Source organism: Macaca mulatta, chromosome 6, assembly GCF_049350105.2.
Source record: "Macaca mulatta isolate MMU2019108-1 chromosome 6, T2T-MMU8v2.0, whole genome shotgun sequence".
NCBI lineage: Eukaryota > Metazoa > Chordata > Mammalia > Primates > Cercopithecidae > Macaca > Macaca mulatta.
Genome location: NC_133411.1, coordinates 43919654 through 43937496, shown reverse-complemented (window position 1 = coordinate 43937496; position 17843 = coordinate 43919654). Strand labels below are relative to the sequence as shown.

At 35.7% G+C, this 17843-nt stretch overlaps 1 protein-coding gene across 1 annotated transcript in view; it reads right to left on the bottom strand.

Moving 5' to 3' along the window:
* CCDC152 (coiled-coil domain containing 152) overlaps positions 1-17843 on the bottom strand; it is a 47991-nt gene that overhangs the window by 1745 nt on the left and 28403 nt on the right. The window contains exons 4-5 of the mRNA XM_078004694.1: positions 2627-2754; positions 131-214 (exon numbers count right to left, since the gene is read on the bottom strand). Coding sequence (XP_077860820.1) covers positions 131-214; positions 2627-2754 — 212 coding nt within the window. The remainder of the gene's footprint in view (positions 1-130; positions 215-2626; positions 2755-17843) is intronic.

The following is a 17843-nucleotide window of genomic DNA, read 5'->3' as shown; positions in this document are numbered from 1 at the left end:
GATACACTTCTGCTATAAATTGGTATTTAAAAAAATACCTTACATTGTTAATAAGAATTAGATGATTTTTATAGAAACATGCTTAGAAAGTTTTCTTAAGCAACGAATAATGAGAGGAAAACTCACATACCCTTCTGTAGATACTTTGTGGCAAAGCAGTAGAATCCGGATATGATTTTGATTTAGTCTGAACTCTTGCTAGTTTGGCATCAAACTGAATCAAATTGAAAAAGTTATTGAAACTCTAGACAATTAGAAACAATTGTTTCTATAATTATAGTCCATGATATCCTTTGACATGTAATCTGTAATTTAGGTGTAAATTACAACAATAGACAATAGAAAAATCTTTCTTTAAGAAATAATTTTTCAGAAAGAGCGAAAAACAGAAAAACAAGATTATTGCATGGTAAAATTACCTGGAGAGGTTTTTTTTTTTTCTTTTCTTTTTTTAGAAGTACCAAATGCCTGGGCACTACTTTAGAGATTCTGGTGTGCAGCTAGCATCATTTTTTTCTCAAAACATCATGTGATTCTACAGTGCAGTCAGGGTTTAGAATCTAGTTTAACTTAAAGATAGGTAAAAATATTTTTACATTAAAATGAGTGCATTATGAGGAAAATGTAATAAACAGTCATGGGAGAAAACCTCACATAGTTTTCTGCAGGAACTTTGAGGCTAAACAGTAGAATTTGAATACGATCTTGTCGATATAGTTTGAACCCTTGCTGGTTTGAATTAAACTGAATCAGATTTAAAAAGTTCTCATAGGCCATTCTTACAGGTCAGATTTTTTGTTTTTGCACAATATTCCATTGTATAACTCTTCTCTTCAGATTTAGTTAACATAGCCTCTCTGAGGACTAAGAATAAACTCTGAGATTATGTTCTGGTTTGAGGAGAGAAATGGTTAGGTACAATGAAAACAAATAACAAGGAGCTCTGTACACTAGTTAAATAATAGACCAGTGATAAGGCCCAAATGGCAAACAAAATGCGAATTTCCAGACAGAGGAGGATTAGAAGTTGGTGGTAGATCTTGAAACATGGCCTATTAATTTCATTTGGCCATTCAGCCTTTCCTGTGGTTTGTGGTACACTTGTGGTAGCAGCAGCAGCAAAGAGCATCTAAAGTCAACATCAGTCCTCTTTCTGCCCAATGATTACACATGGTACCTCACCAAGTACCCTGGGGATTCCAAAGTTTCAGGAATATGAATAGTATGTGATTTTTAATTAAGACTTGTGAATTCTTACAAGGTAAAATGAAAGCTGGGGTGGGGGCAAGCAACGGAAGAATGATGGAAGGGTAGATTGATAGAGTCTAGAAAAAATTTAAAGGACAAATATTTTGTCAAAGTACATTTGAGATTGTGATATCTGGTTAAGAGAACTACTCAAGACTGTTTTTTTGTTTTTGTTTTTGTTTTGTTTTTTGAGACAGAGTTTCGTTCTGTTGCCCAGGTTGGAGTGCAGTGGTGCAATCTCAGCTCACTGCTAAGTTGCCTCCCAGGTTCAAGTGATTCTCCTGCCTCAGCCTCCTGAGTAGCTGGGATTACAGGTGTCCGCCATCATGCCTGGCTATTTTTTGTATTTTTTTAGTACAGGCGGCTTTCACCATGTTGGCCAGGTAGGTCTGGAACTCCTGACCTCAGGTGATCCTCCTGCCTCGGCCTGCCAAAGTGCTGGGATTAAAGGTGTGAACCACCGCAGCCGACTTACTCAAGACTCTTGAGCAAAGAGCTAGAGACTCAGCCTTTGAGATGCCCTATTTGAAGTCCCTTTAAGAAATTTTTTTAGGAATTTGGTTTGTTTGCCCCAAGGATATATATTCTTCCAGAAAGTCATTAGGAAGAAATTTGTCCTTTTTATGAGAAATAAAGCAAAAGAAATTTCTAGTTGGTTGCTGGGATTCGAAAAATGTCTGCTGGGACGAGAATAATGTGAAGCGCTACAAACATTCTTCCCATGCTGGAATGGTAGAAATTATGAAACCCGCATAGAATTTACCATAAAATGCAGATAATCCTTGAGTTTTCTGTCGGGGAAATGTGAGTGCTAAAAATACAACAGCTAAAATAAAGTTTCACTGTATTGGTTTAATAGCCAATTAGATACACTGAAGATAGAATTAGTAAGCTGGAGAATAGGTTAGAAGAAAATATCTACCCTGAGACAGGGAAAAACAAGAAAATGACATATACAGAAAAGAGCATATGAGATAGAGGAACTGGTAGTAAAGTCTATGAAAGGCTGTTGTCTCTCACCTAGTGTTGGGCCTAAAGTTGCTGCAGTCAGAAAGGCCTGCAGTTAAAAAGAAAAGTTGGATGTCAAGTGGGAAACACTGAGAAGAAAAGTTCTCAGAGGAAGCAATATCCTTTCTAAAAACCAGGACCTTTGGAACAACTCAAGGGTCCACTTTCAGGTCAAGTACTGAAAGGCAATGCAGATGACAATTGTATGGTATGTGATTACTGCAATCATTTGATGGAGAATAAGCATGTGTGAAGCCCTCTCACAGAATTGCTTCTAATCCTAAAATGTATCTCACTGTGATGAAAAACAATCAAAGTACAGTTTAGACTAAGGGGTGTGTCCTCAAGTTTAGCAGACTCAAACACTTACCTCTAGCTGTAGCTTGATTATTTCATTTTGCTTTTCTTTTTCTTGACTTCTTAGCTTTGCATTTAACTCTGAAATTTCCATCTCCTTTTTCTCTATTAGTTCTTTGTGCTTTTCTTCGTTTAATTCAACTGGATAAAATGAAATAAATAAAATTCATTCATTAAAAATTTCAAAAGTATTATAAGCTTGTATTTCTTTAGTGCTTAAAATCATTCCTAAGAAAGTAAATTTTATTAGTGAAACATATTTTAGAAATGGTTTACGTATAGAATAGCTTTTCTATATTTTTTACAAGACCCTGAATAATGTTTGAGACACACAGGTCACTTGCCAAATATTTTTGAATGAATAAGGTAATTTAAACTATTAAACATCAAAGTACTAGAAAATAAATGGAAGATACAGTGGTTGAAGAGGGACACAAAGCCTGAGTTTCTAGGTATGAAGGCTCAAACTACTGGATGACCAGAGCTACATGAAGTCCCTGCTATACTATTCCATATGATCAGGCCATTCTCATGTTCACATCATGTCTTTATGCTTTATCAAATTTCTTCTTCTCCCAACTTTCTTATTCCTGTTAATGACACCATGACATCTAGGATGAGAGGCTCAAGAAAATCTTTGATTTTTAACGAGAAAGGAGACAGTCTACAAGCCCCACAAATGAAGGGCTTCCTAGCTTTCTGATATATTTAGATAATAAACTTGTAGATTCTACTCTGTATGATTTAAGACCTTTGAAATCGGTTGAAATTTGCCTTTTCATTTATGACATGGTCAACTTTCTTAAATGTTCCAGGCACACTTGAAAATAATACATATTCTGCACTTATTGGGTATATTATTTATGTCAATTAGTATCAGTTGTTTATTTTGTTGTTTAAATTTTCTATATCATTACTAATTTTGCATATTTGTATGTACTTTTCTACCACTAAAAGGTGAATTAAAGTCTCTATGATTGTGGATTTGTCTGTCACCTACTAGTTCTGCAAATTTTATTTGGTGCATACACATTTAGAATTGTTGTTTTATTTCCATGGTAGATCGAACACTTTACATCATAAAATATCCACCTTTTGCTCTAGTATTACTTCTTGCTTTAAAGCATATTTTGTCCAATATTAGTATAGCTATGCCAGCTTCATGTTGGCTATGATTTGCATGATACATTCTTTTCCATCTTTTATTTTAAATCTTTCTATAGCTCTGTATTTTAGGTATATTGAAAGCAGCATAGTAGCAGATTTTAATATTTATTCAATCTGGCAATCTTTGTCTTTTAATTGGAAATTCATTCAAGTTTAATTTAATGCATTTAGTAATATATTTGGGTTTAAATCAACTAGCTTATCATTTGTTGGCTTTTACATTTTGTGTTCATTTCTCTCTCTTTTCTTATCTTCATTTGCACAGAATAACTATTTTTACTTCCTTTTTTCCTCCTCTATTAGATTGATAATGATTAGCTTGATAAATAATCTTTTATTCTTTCTTTAGTGGTTACCTTAGAGTTTATAACATGCATACTTGACTTATTAGAATTTAATAAAATTAGTAGTTTTATCACTTTATGGACACGATACAAACCTTAAAAACTTTAGCTCCATTTATTCCCCCTTTTATCTTTGGTGTTTTTGTACTATGTTAATTTAGCTAAATTAGAACTATGTTTCCCAGAATTCCCTTTTCTATATGTTCTAAGGTAGAGTTAGCCATAAGAGAAACGTCCACAAGATTTGAAAGATGGAAGTATAGCAAGAACTAATTTGCTCTGATGTTTAGTAGAGGATGCTGGGCAGTGTTTCAGTTCACACATGGTGTTGCTGGCCTTCTGGCTCACCAAATCAGCAGCTATTATTTTTTGAAGGCCAGTGTAGAGCCCCAGGGAACGCTGCAATTTATACAAGTTGTCACTTATCAATGGATCATCTCAGTGATAAGGAAAAACAGTTGGTTCCACAACTTCTTAAGCTCCCACCAGATTTCTTTTTTTAGTTGCTAGAAGTCTCAGGCCAGGTGTCCTTGAAGCTCAATGGTGTAGGGCACCATCTTTTCCTGCAAGTTGTCATGTCATTAAGGTTGAAGGAGGTAGAAGAAAGATGCAAATTCCAGTTCGTTCTCAGTATTTCCACTTGACATCCAACTTTTCTTTTTACCTGCAGGCCTTTCTGACTGCAACTTTAGGCCCAACACTAGACGAGAGACAACAGCCTTTCATAGACTTTACTACCAGTTCCTATGTCTCACATGCTCTTTTCTGTATATGTTGTTTTCTTGCTTCTACCTGTCTCAGAGTAGATATTTTCTTCTAACCTGTTCTCCAGCTTACTAATTCTATCTTCAGTGTATCTAATTGGCTATTAAACCAATACAGTGAAACTTTATTTTTACCTACTATGTTTTCAGCACTTACATTTCCATCTATTTCTCTAGCATAATTTTCAGTTCTCCATAAAAATTCCCCAAGTCCAGTTGAGCTTGGTGGCTGACACCTGTAATCCCAGCACTTTGGGAGGCCGAGGCGGGTGGATCACCTGAGGTCAGGAGTTCAAGACCAGCCTGACCAACATGGTGAAATTCTATCTCTACTAAAAATACAAAAATTAGCCGGGCATGGTGATGTGTGCCTGTGGGCCCAGCTACTCGGGAGGCTGATGCAGAAGAATCGCTTGAACCTGGGAGGTGGAGGTTGCAATGAGCTGAGATGGTAACACTGCACTCCAGCCTGGGTGACAGAGTGAGACTGTGTCTCCAAAAAAAAAAAAAAAAAAAAAAAAAAAAAATTACTTCTTTGATTATATTAATCAGAGTCATTGTAAATTATATATCTGATAATGCCATTATCTGGATCATAAATGAATTTATTTCCTTTTAAAAATGTTTATAATTGAGCTTGCTTAGGTTTTTATATTTTTAAAGTCAGATTTACTGCAGCATAATTCATATATAGCAAAATCTCTCTCTGTATATAAAGGTGTACAGTTTGATGAGTTTCAAGAACCATATACAAGAATCTAACCATCAACATAATCAGGTAAAATTTTTCTGTCATTTCAAAAGGAGCCCTTGTGCCCCTTTATAATCTATCCTTTTGCTCAAATACTGGCAAACCTTGATCTGATTTTTGTCACCATAATTTTCTCTTTTTCAAGAATGTTGTATAAACTGAATTATATAGTGTGTGGACTTTTGTGTCTGGCTTGTTTGATTTAGCATATTGCTTCTGAAGTGATCATATTGTTGAATGTATCAGTAGTTTGTTCCTTTTATTGCTGAGTAATTTCTATTACATGGATGTACCATGATTTGTTTATTTATGTTAATGGATTTGCTCGATTTCAGGTTTGGGCCATGATGAATAAAGTTGCTGTAAACATTCACAAGCAGGACTTTGTGTACACATATGCTTTCATTCCTCTTGGGTAAATACCCAGGAGTGCGAATGCTGGGTCAGATGGTGTGTTATGTGGCAGCCATGACAATGAGCCTCTCAGATCTCAGGAATCCTAACTGATCACTTGCCCCAGCTCCTGCACTCTAAAATCCATTCCTACATTTAAGCTGAGGCCATGCTTCTATGGTTGCAACTAGTCAATGACAAGGTATGGAAGGAATATTACTGTGGGCCAATTCTTGAGAGATGTGGGATTCATTCACAGGTGAATTTGGATCAATGACTCTCCAGGGGCTTTACCTAACTTAGGACCGCACTGTAGCCTAAGACTTTTAAAAACCTAATCTTTCTTTCTCTCTTTCCTTCACAGAAGTTAGTGCTGCATTATGGATTGGCAGCTTACCTGGCTTTCTCTAATTCCCTCCCCATTTCTTCTCATAAGCATTCCTCCCAAAATAAATCTCTTGAATGTCTACTCCCATCTTGATGTTTCCTTCTTTAAGGACCTGAACTAGCACAAGGAAACAGGTATAATGGGGTTCTAAGATTGGCTCACTTACCACTTTCTGGGCAATGAGGAAGCCATCCTTAGTGGTATGTGGAGTACTGGTAGTTCCTAGTATACAATGGTGTTACAATTACTACAGATTTCACTAGAAGTAATCTGGAAAGATGTCCTGGTGGTGGTGGGGAATGCCTTGCAAGGCATTAATTATCATTAAGACATTTGAAATATGGATGAAAATAATGCCCACAAAGCCAGTAGAGTTACCTGGTTACTGCTAAATTAAACTGATGTTCTACTAAAGGATAATGAGAAATTGAGGGCTGCTAGCAAAATGGTACAGAATTAAAGAATAAATGTGAGAGTGAGAGATCTCTTTGGTAGCTTACAAACATGCTCTTACCTCTGGTAATGAAACATCAAACACAACTAAGCAACAGAAAAATCTAATAGATTTGAAGAACTCCAGAGATGTTTAAATGCTTAGTCAAAGCAGGTCTACTATGATAAAATTTGGACCCTGGTTGGAAAGACCTGAGATTCTGAAAAACAGAATGGAAATACTTGGATGGATGCCTCTGAGGATGCTAGCTCTAAAGATTTCCCTAAGCACTTGGAGTCTGAAGAGGTGGCCCACTCTTTCCTAGTAAAAGCTAGCAATTCCCCTGTGGTGGAGGATGCAGAGGCTCCTCTCGGAAGCTGCCTCAATCTCCTCTTTTGGCTGCTAGGCCAATAACTAGGGTCAAGATGCACCATAACTTGGCTGGGAGATAAGGGAGAAAAGTGATTATATCTAAAAGTATCAACAAGAATTATTTAGGTTGTATTAGGAAGAGCTATATGAGTACCCCTGCGAACAGATTTTGAGGCTGCTGGATCAAAGAATATAGAAAGTAAGACTAGGTAAGCAAGAATTCATTGACTCAACATTACTCTTTAGGGACAACAGACATAACATCCTAGCAAGGGCCTCAGGAGATGGGGCAAATGCTCTGCTAGAGTGGCCTTAAACCTCTAAAGAAAGCAATGATCAAAGCTGAGTGAAGTGAAAATATCTGAGCTGCCTGACAGATAGTAAAGAAAGAAATAAGGAGGCTGTAGAAAGTTGGCATGCTAGTATGAATATATTACATGAGGTAAGACAACCTACAAAAGGATTATGTTCTTCAGGAGGGTCCAGAAGACACATTATTAGCCGAGGCCACCAGAAATGTGCTGGTGAGGGGTAAAAAAGTATCACAAAAAATTCAGTGGTCAGTCTCCTTTGCAAGCCAGTGTTGACAGTAAAATAGGTTGCCATAGAGCTAGATTCATTAATATCCATGGGGATGGGATGCCTCTCCACCACAAAGTAATAAATGCCAGATGATAGAGCTTAACTGCCAAAAGGCAGGAGACCACAATTACCAAATTACCCGGAAGGCTGGAGAGTAGCCAAAAAGACTTGATGTGAAGATAGTTGTAGAGATAGTTAATAGATGGACAACCAATTCTGCTTAACAGGTACTATAATTTAAAAAAATCAAAAATGGAAGAACACAAGGCTTAGGGTACATGCCTTAATTAAAAAATTATCATTCTTTTCTCGGTTCCCAGACCTGACCCAATTTTGGGATCTGGAACCCATTGGCTAAGTATATGGTCAGGTCACCAGGAAGAACACTTAAATACTTCTAGGTATCCCTTTAGGAAGAGAGGCCAACAAGAACTATAGAAGACTTGCTACATGAACTCATGTAGAGAAGAAACTAGTGTAGTACAGTAGGTGGAGTGTTGTAGCCATGATAATACACCTTTCAGATCTCCAGTTTCAGAGAGCATAACTGGCTCACTGGGTTCATGACCATGTTTATGCTGAGGTCATACTTCTCAAGACCTACTCCCAGTCAATGACTGAGCTTGATAGGGCTATGAAGGCAAGCTTATTCCTGAAAGTTGCAGAACTCATTTAATGGGCAAATTGGGCTCAACTTTGTTGAAATTTTTTTAGAAATATGTCACAATCTAACACTTTCCCTACCCAAGATTCCTTCCTTTCTTCTCTTCTTCACGGAGGTTAAACATGTATTACAGACTGACAGCTTACCTAGTCTCTCCTGGTTCCCTTCCCATCTACTCTCACAAATTTTTTCCCCAATAAACTTCTCAAATGTCTAACCCTGTCTTGGCATCTGTTTCACAGAGGACCCAAGTTAACTCATTGCATTTTTTAAAAACTGCCAAACTATTTTTAAAGTGACTGTACCATTTTATAGTGCCACTAATAATGTTTCAGAGTTCCAGTTGCTCCATTTGGCATTATCAACATGGCACTGATAATTTTTAAGACTTTACCTGTTCTAAAAGATGTGAGGTTTTAATTTGCATTTCCCTACCTACTAATTATGTTGAATATCTTTTCACGGCTTATTTTTTATCTGTTTGTCTCTGAACTTGAACTCCCGAACTCAGGTAATCTGCCTGCCTTGGCCTCCTAAAGTGCTGGGACTACAGGTGTAAGCCACCATGCCTAGCCCTTCACCTGTATGTCTCTGGAATAGTAACTGTTCAAATATTTTTGCCATTTCCTTGTTGAGTTGACTTCTTCTTATTGAATTCTTAGTGTTCTTTATGTATTTTTGGATACAAATCCTTTATCAAACGTCCATTTGCAAGTCTATGGATTGTCTTTTCATTTTCTTAACAGTATTAAAGAACATAAATTAATAACTTTGATGAAGTCCAATTTATAACTTTTGCCTTTATTGTTTGTGCTTTTTGTTGCTTTCCAAGAAGTTGTGCCTAACTCAAGATCACAAAGATAATCTCTTGTGCTTTCTTCTGGTAATTTTACAGATGTAGGTTTTACATGTAACTTATTACTCATTTTAAGTTAATTGTCGCATATGATGTGCCTAAAGATAGGCTCATTAAGGAAGGTTTTCAACAACCATATATATAAAACCAATTAACCCTCAACATAGGCTTATGAGATCTGCTTTACTGACGGAGGAAAATTTCATTAGTGAAATTATATTCAATATGCTTTACATATACATAAAAATTATTAATTATACATTTAATACTAATTTTAATTTTATAAGAATACAAACTATTTCACATTAGATAACATTAAGTGTAAATACTAGGAACCAAATTTAGAAATGTTGTATTTACATACATAAATGTATAGGAAGGTACAAATCCCAAATTAAAATGCATCGAGGGGCCAGGTGCAGTGACTCATGCCTGTAATCTCAGCGCTTTGGGAGGCTGAGGCAGGTGCATTACTTGAGGTTGGGAGTTCGAGACCACCCTGGCCAACATGGCTGCCTAGGAATGTTGGATGCTACTTCTCCTCAAAAAGATCAAAGTTACTTGTGAATGGACGTGTTCTGAAAGGAAAACTGAGGGGAGAGAGCCAGTACCTGTCAGAGAGCCCACAGGAAGAAGCCAAAGTGCAGAAAACGAAGGCAGCAAGAGTCTAGCAGAGATCAACACCAAAGGAACTCAAAGCCCTGCAGAGGGAAAGGGTAAGTGAGGGTACTTCTTGGCTTCCCTCACTCCTGCAACAATCTGCTGACTGTCAAACTACTAAGGAGGTCCTCTGCCCTTGTGACACTGGGCAATACTGTTGGTGGTCATTTAGGAACTTCCTGAGGAAAGAAAACCAGGTGGCTAGCTCATGTAGGCATGCCTGTGTATGCCTCAGGCCTGGACTGAGATGGTGGGTGCTGTACTGGTTGTGAACCTGTTGTGGGCCACTGCTGCTGCCCAAGGGATCTCTGTCTTTGCATCACCATACCACCAAATCCCCTGCAAATATACCCCACAACCTGCTCTGAGTTTGGCAAGCACGGGGAGCCAGCAGGTCCATGGAAGCTACAGGACCATGTAGGCACAACTTCTTGGAAAGCAACAAAAAGCACAAACAATAAAGGCAAAAGTTATAAATTGGACTTCATCAAAGTTATTACGTTCTTTAATACTGTTAAGAAAATGAAAAGACAATCCATAGACTTGCAAATGGATATTTGATAAAGGATTTATATCCAAAAATATATAAAGAACACTAAGAATTCAATAAGAAGAAGTCAGACAACTCAACAAGGAAATGGCAAAAATATCTGGACAGTTACTATTCCAGAGACATACAGATGAAAGGCCATGCATGGTGGCTCTTGCCTGTAGTCCCAGCACTTTGGAAGGCCAAGGCAGGCAGATTACCTGAGGTTGGGAGTTTGAGTTCAGAAGTCTAAAAAGAGGACCTCAGTCTCTTCTGGCTTGTAAGGCTTCTGTAGGAAGCCTACTGTGTTAGCCTGATTGGATTTCATTTATAGGTAATTTGGCTATTTTCTCTAGCTGCCTTTCAGGGTTTTTTTTTTGTTTTTTGGTTTTTTTTTTTTTTTTTTTTTGGCATTGACCTTAAATAGTCTAATGATTATATGGCAGACTTCTTACAGAAGCCTTACAAGTCAGAAGAGACTGAGGTCCTCATTTTAGCCTTCTTAAAGAAAACAACAATAACAACAACAAAACGCCATCCAAGAATTTTATATCCACCAAACAAGGGAGGAGAAATAAAGTCTTTTCCAAATAAGTAAGTGCTAAAGGAATTCATCATTACCAGACCAGACCTACAAGAAATGCTCAAAGGAGTTTTAAACATGGAAACAAAAGGACAACACTTGCTACCATAAAAGCACGCATAAGTACAAAGTTCACAGATCCTATAAAGCAATTAAACAACTGAGACTATAAAGCTCACTAACAACAGTCTAATGGGAACAAAATCTCACATATAAATATTAATCATAAACAGCCTAAATATTCCACTTAAAATATACAGATTGGCAAATTGGGTTAATAAAACAAGACTAAACCATCTACTGACTTCAAGAGACTCATCCTATGTGTAATAACACCATAGGTTCAAAGTAAAGGGGTGACAAAAGATCTACCATTCAAATAGAAAATGAAAAAGAACAGGGGTTGATATTCTTGTATCAATTAAAACACTTTAAACCAACAACAGTAAAAAAAAGACAAAGAAGGGTATTATATAATGATAAAGGCTTCAATTCAGCAAGATATAATTATGTAACTACTATTATATAATGATAAAGACTTCAATTCAACAAGAAGATTTAACAAGCAGATTTAACTGTGCCCAACACTGGAACACCCAGATTTATAAAACGAATATTACTAAACCTAAGAAAATAGATAGACAGCTATACAATAGTAGTGGAGTTATCAATGCCCCATTGACAGATAAAGAATTCAAAATATGGATTGCAAGGAAACTCAAAGAGATCCAAGAGTAAGTTGAAAACCAACACAGAGAAACCAGGAAAATGATTCAGGATATGAAAGAGGAGGTAGCTACATTTTAAAAAGCAAAAGAAAACAAAAACTTCTGGAATTAAAAAATTCACTAAAGGAATTTTAAAATACAGTTGAGAGTTTTACCAACAGACTAGACCAAGCAGAAGGAATAATTTAAAAGCCTGGAGACTAGTCTACTGGATCATGGAGGCTGAAAAATAATAAAGAAACTCTGGACTTAAATTGGACTTTTGACCAAATGAACCTAATAGACATCTACAGAACACTCCACTCAACAACTGCAGAATATACATTTTTTCTCATCTGTGCATACAACATTCTCTAAAATTGACCATATGCTTGATCATAAAACAAGTCTCAATAATTTTTTAATAAAATTATATCAAATGTATATATGGACCATAATGGAATAAAATTAGAAATCCATACCAAAAGAAACTTGCAAAACCGCACAAATACATTGAAACCAAAAAACTTGCTCCTGGTTGACTTTTGGGTAAAAGACAATAACAAAAAAACAGAAATAAAAACTTATTTTGAAACAAAAGAAAATGCAGTCATAACATGTCAAAACCTCTAGGATACAGAAAAAGTAGTATTAGGAGGAAAGTTTATAGCACTAAATGCCTACCTGAAGAAGATAGATGTAACGTTAATAACCTAATGTTGCACCTAAATGAACTAGAAGAACAAGACCAAACCAAACTCAAAGGTAGCAGAAGAAAAGAAATAACAAAGATCTGAGCAGAACTAAATGAAAATGAGACGAAAACAAAACTCCAAAAAACCATACAAAGGATCAATGAGACAAAAACTGGGTTTTTTGAAAGGACAAACAAAAGTGATAGATCATTTGCTAGATTAACCAAGGAAAACAGAGAGAAACAGAAGTTTCCAGATAAGCACAATCAGAAATGATAAAGTTGACATTGCAACTAATACCACAGAAAGACAAAAGATCTTCAGAGACTACTGTGAACATTTCTATGTGCACAAACTAGAAAATCTAAAGCAAATGAAAAAATTCCTGGAAACATACAGCCTCCAGAGATTGAACCAGGAAGAAATTGAAATTCTGAACAGGCCATTAATGTGCCATAAAATTGAATAAATAATAAAAAATATACCAACAAGAACAAAATCCCAGGACCAGAGTATTTACAGGCCAGCCAAATTCTACCTGATGTACAAAGAAGAGTTGGTACCAATATTACTGAAGCTATTCCAAAAAATTGGGGAGGAGGGAGGCCTCTCTAACTCATGCTATGAAACCAGTATCATGCTGATACCAAAATCTGCAAGGACCCCCCAATAAAAAATAAAACAACAGGCCAATATTCCTGATAAAAATAGATTCAGAAATCCCCAACAAAACACTAGCAAACAGAAAATCCAGTAACACATCAAAAGGATAATTCATCAGGATCAAATGGCCTTATTTCAGGGGTACAAGGATGATTCAATATATACAAGTCAATAAATGTGATTTGTTACACAAACAGAATTAAAAACAAAAACTGTGTGATCATTTCAGTATATGCAGAAAAAGCATTTGGTAAAATCCAACACCCTTTATAATAAAAACCCTAAAAATAGGCATTGAGGGAACATACCTCAAAATAACAAGAGCCATACATGACAAACCCACAGCCAACATCATACCGAATGGGGAAAAGTTGAAAGCATGTCCCCTAAGAACTGGAACAAAACAAAGATATCCATTGTCACCACCCCTATTCAACATAGTACTGAAAGTCTGTAGCTAGAGCAATCAGGGAAAAGAAATAAATAGTAGCCATCCAAATTGGAAAAGGGGAAGTCCAATTATATCTGTTTGCTGATAATATGATTCTACATCTAGAAAACCCTAAAGATTAATTTAAAAGATTCTACACCTAGAAAACCCTAAATATTCCTCCTAGACCTAACAAATGACTTCAGTAAAGTTTCAGGATACAAAATGAATGCATTAAAATCAGTGGCATTTTTATAAACCAACAACACTCAAACTGAGAACCAAATCAAGAACTCAATCCCATTAAGAATTACCATACACACACAAAATTACCTGGAAATACATTTAATAAAGAAGGTGAAAAACCTCTACAAGGAGAACAAAACAGTTTGATAATATAAATCATAGATGACACAAACAAATGAAAAAGCATTCCATGCTCATGGATAGGAAGAATCAATATCATCAAAATGACTATACTACCCAAAGCACTCTACATACTCAATTCCTATCAAATTAACAATGTAGTTTTCACATAATTTGAAAAAGCAGTTTTAAAATTTATATGGAACCAAAACAGAGCCTGAATAGCCAAAGTAATTCTAAGCAAAAAGAATAAAGCTGGAGGCATCACATTACCCTACTTCAAACTATTCTACAAGGTTATAATAGCCAAAACAGCATGGTCCTAGTACAAAAATGGAAACACAGATCTGTAAAACAGAATAAAGAACCCAGAAATAAAGCCACACACCTGCAACAAACTAATGTTCAAAAATTCTACAAAAATAAACAATGGGGAAAAGATTCCCTATTTATTAAAACAAATGGTGCTGGGAAAACTGGTTAGCCATATGAAAAAGAATCAAACTGGACCTCCATTCCTTACCATATGCAAAAATTAACTCAAGATTGATTAAAGACTTAAGTGTAAGACCTTAAACTATTAAAATCCTAAAAGAAAACATAGGAAAAACTCTTCTGGACATTGGCCTAGGCAAATAATTTATCAAAACCAAAAATAGACAAATCGGATTTAAAGAGTTTCTGTAGAGCAAAAGAAACAACAGCATAAACAAACAACCTACAGAATGGGAGAAAATATTTGCAAGCCGCGTATCCACCAAAGGACTAATATCCAGAATCTACAAAGAAGTTAAAGAAATCAACAAGACAAAAACAACCCCATTACAAAGTGGGCAAAGGACTTGAACAGACACTTCTCAAAAGAAGACAAACAGCTGACAAGCATATGAAAAAATTTTCAACATTACTAATTATCAGATAAATGCAAGTTAAAACAACAATGATATACCTTCTCAAACCAGTCAAAATGACTATTACTAAAAAGTCACAAAAATAACAGATGTTGTCAGGGATGTGGAGTAAAGGGAACAACAATGCACTGTTAATGGGAATGTAAATTAGTTTTGCCCCTATGGAAAACATTACAAAGATTTCTCAATTAACTAAAAATAGAATTACTATTCAACCCAGTAATCCTACTATTGGGTATCTATCCAAAGGAAAATAAATTGTTTTATCAAAAAGACACTTGTACTTGCATGTTTATCACAGTTCTATTCACAATAGCAAAGTCATGGAATTAACCTAAGTGCACATCAATGATGGATTGGATAGAGAAAATGTGGTATATATACACCATGAAATACTATGCAGTCATAAAAAAGAATAAAACTGAATTATTTGCCAACATGGTTGGAGCTGGAGGGCATCATTCTAAGTGAAAAAACTCAGAAACAGAAAGTCAAATACTGCATGTACTCACTTATAAGTGGGAGCTAAACAATGGATACTTATGGACATAAAGATAGAAACCATAGACACTGGGAACTCCAAAAGAAGAGAGGGTGGGAGGGGTGAAGGTTGAAAAATGACCTACCATGAGTTATGTTCACTATATAATTGATGAGTTCACTAGAAGCCCAAACACCAGCATTACACAATATACTCATGAAACAAACCTGCACATTATATCCCTTGAATCTATAACACAAAAGCAAGTTTATTTTAAACTTACCTTTTTTCTGCATGTCCTGATAAAGTTTGCTTATTTCTGTCTTATATCCCTCCTCTTTGATTTTCATTTCACTTACAAGTTTGGCAATATTATTCTTATATTCCTAAAGATTAAAATATATATTAATTTTTAAAATTTAAATATGTGTATATAACTTTTGATTCCTAGAAAGGTGAAATTCTCCATTCATATTACTTTTTAAATACTTTAAAAATTTTATATTACTTTTAAAAAAGGTACTATAAATGTAATATAAATGAACAATTTCACCTTTCTAATAATTAAAAGCTATCATATCTACAAGGAAAAATGTTGTTCATTGTTTGAATAATCAGCTTTCAGGTAGACCCATTTTATTTTATTTTTTATATGTATAAAGTATTTATTTTTTAATTTAAATTTACATTTTTGGCTGGGTGCGGTGGCTCACACCTGTAATCCCAGCACTTTGGGAGGCTGAGGCAGGCGGATCACGAGGTCAGGAGATTGAGACCATCCTGGCTAACATGGTGAAACCCCGTCTCTACTAAAAATCCGAAAAATATTAGCTGGGCATAGTGGTGGGCACCTGTAGTCCCTGCTACTTGGGAGGCTGAGGCAGGAGAATGGTGTGAACCTGGGAGGCCCTGGAGCTTGCAGTGAGCCAAGATAGCACCACTGCACTCCAGCCTGGGCAACAGAGTGAGACTCCGTCTCAAAAAAAAATTAAAATTTTAATTTGAAAATTAAAAATTATATTTATGATGTACAACATGATGTTTTAATATATGTATACATTGTGGAATGTCTAACTCAAGTCAATTAACATATCTATATTATGGATATGTTCAATATATGTTAAATACCTCACATATTTATCACTTTTTTGTGGTGAGAACATTAAAACACTACTCTCTTAGCAATTTTTAAGTATATGATACATCGTTATTGATAACAATCACCAAATTGTACAGTAGCTCTCCTGAGTCTATTCCTCCTTTCCAACTAAAATTTTTATCCTTTCATCAACATCTCTCCAATTGCCCCCTCCACCACAGCCTAATCACCACTCTACTCTTGCTTCATGAATTCCATAAGAAAGATCAATTTCTGATCCAAGGAGATAAGATAAAGATAATACAGAAACAATGTCTTTTTTATCTTTGCTCTCTGGATACTCATCACCAGGGTTTAGAATATTAAGTATGCTCAAAATATTTAATTTTATGAATAAATGCCGCTACAGAATTAAGGCATGTTCAATATAAGCCAAAACTACACACTAGAGCCAACAAAAGGCACTGTTCAATAGCTAGCAAGCTTACTATAATGTAAGATGAGTCTCTTTGAATGCAGGCTGAACTTCTGTTTCCAAAAATTATATAAATATTCCTAATTCCCAGAGCAAGATTAGGCATTCCCCGTGGTAAGGGTATGTTTTATGAGGAGGCATAGAAGGAAAGATGAATTTGGGATTTGCAAAGTGCTTAACAGCTGCCTGAGATTAGCTTCTGAGGTTTTTGGAGGATAGGGGTGATTTATTATGCTAAGAACAGGGAGAGGAGCATTGAGAATGGTGATGGAAGACAGTTATTTTACTACAATTGTGAAGATAAATTTTACAACTTTACCAGGGGTATGGTCCTACATAAAGAAATTATTCAGAGGCCTAAAATGTAGGCAAGAGAAAAGGAAAGCAGGAAGAATAAAAGTTAAGTATGATAGTAGTAAAAAGACAATAATAAAGGCAAGAGGTCAATAAAAGCCTCTAATACCTAAAAGCTGGGGCTCACCATTGTATTCCCAACTCATTGTGTGTAAATACATGTATATATATACACACACACATATATCTTGATGTATATTTCTTGAATGAATGGGAGTGCCAATAAGAATTACTTTGGTCAGAACTCTTAAACTGGATCCCATGATTAGGCTTTTGATCAACTTCCAAAATTTAATGTAAAATTATACACGTATTTATTTGTGTGTGTGTGTGTCTGTGTGTGTGTGTGTGTGTGTGTGCACGCATGCATTTTTCTCAGTGAGGATTCATAGCTTTTAGTAGATATTTCATGGTATTGAGGAGGTTAAAAAATTTTAAACAGGTCAAGACACACTGGCTTATATGCCTACTATTAAAAATAGGCATACATTCCTCCATATTATCTCAGTTCAAGAGATTTAGTATGGATTCCTGTTTGTTCTACTTATCCTGCCAGGCAACTT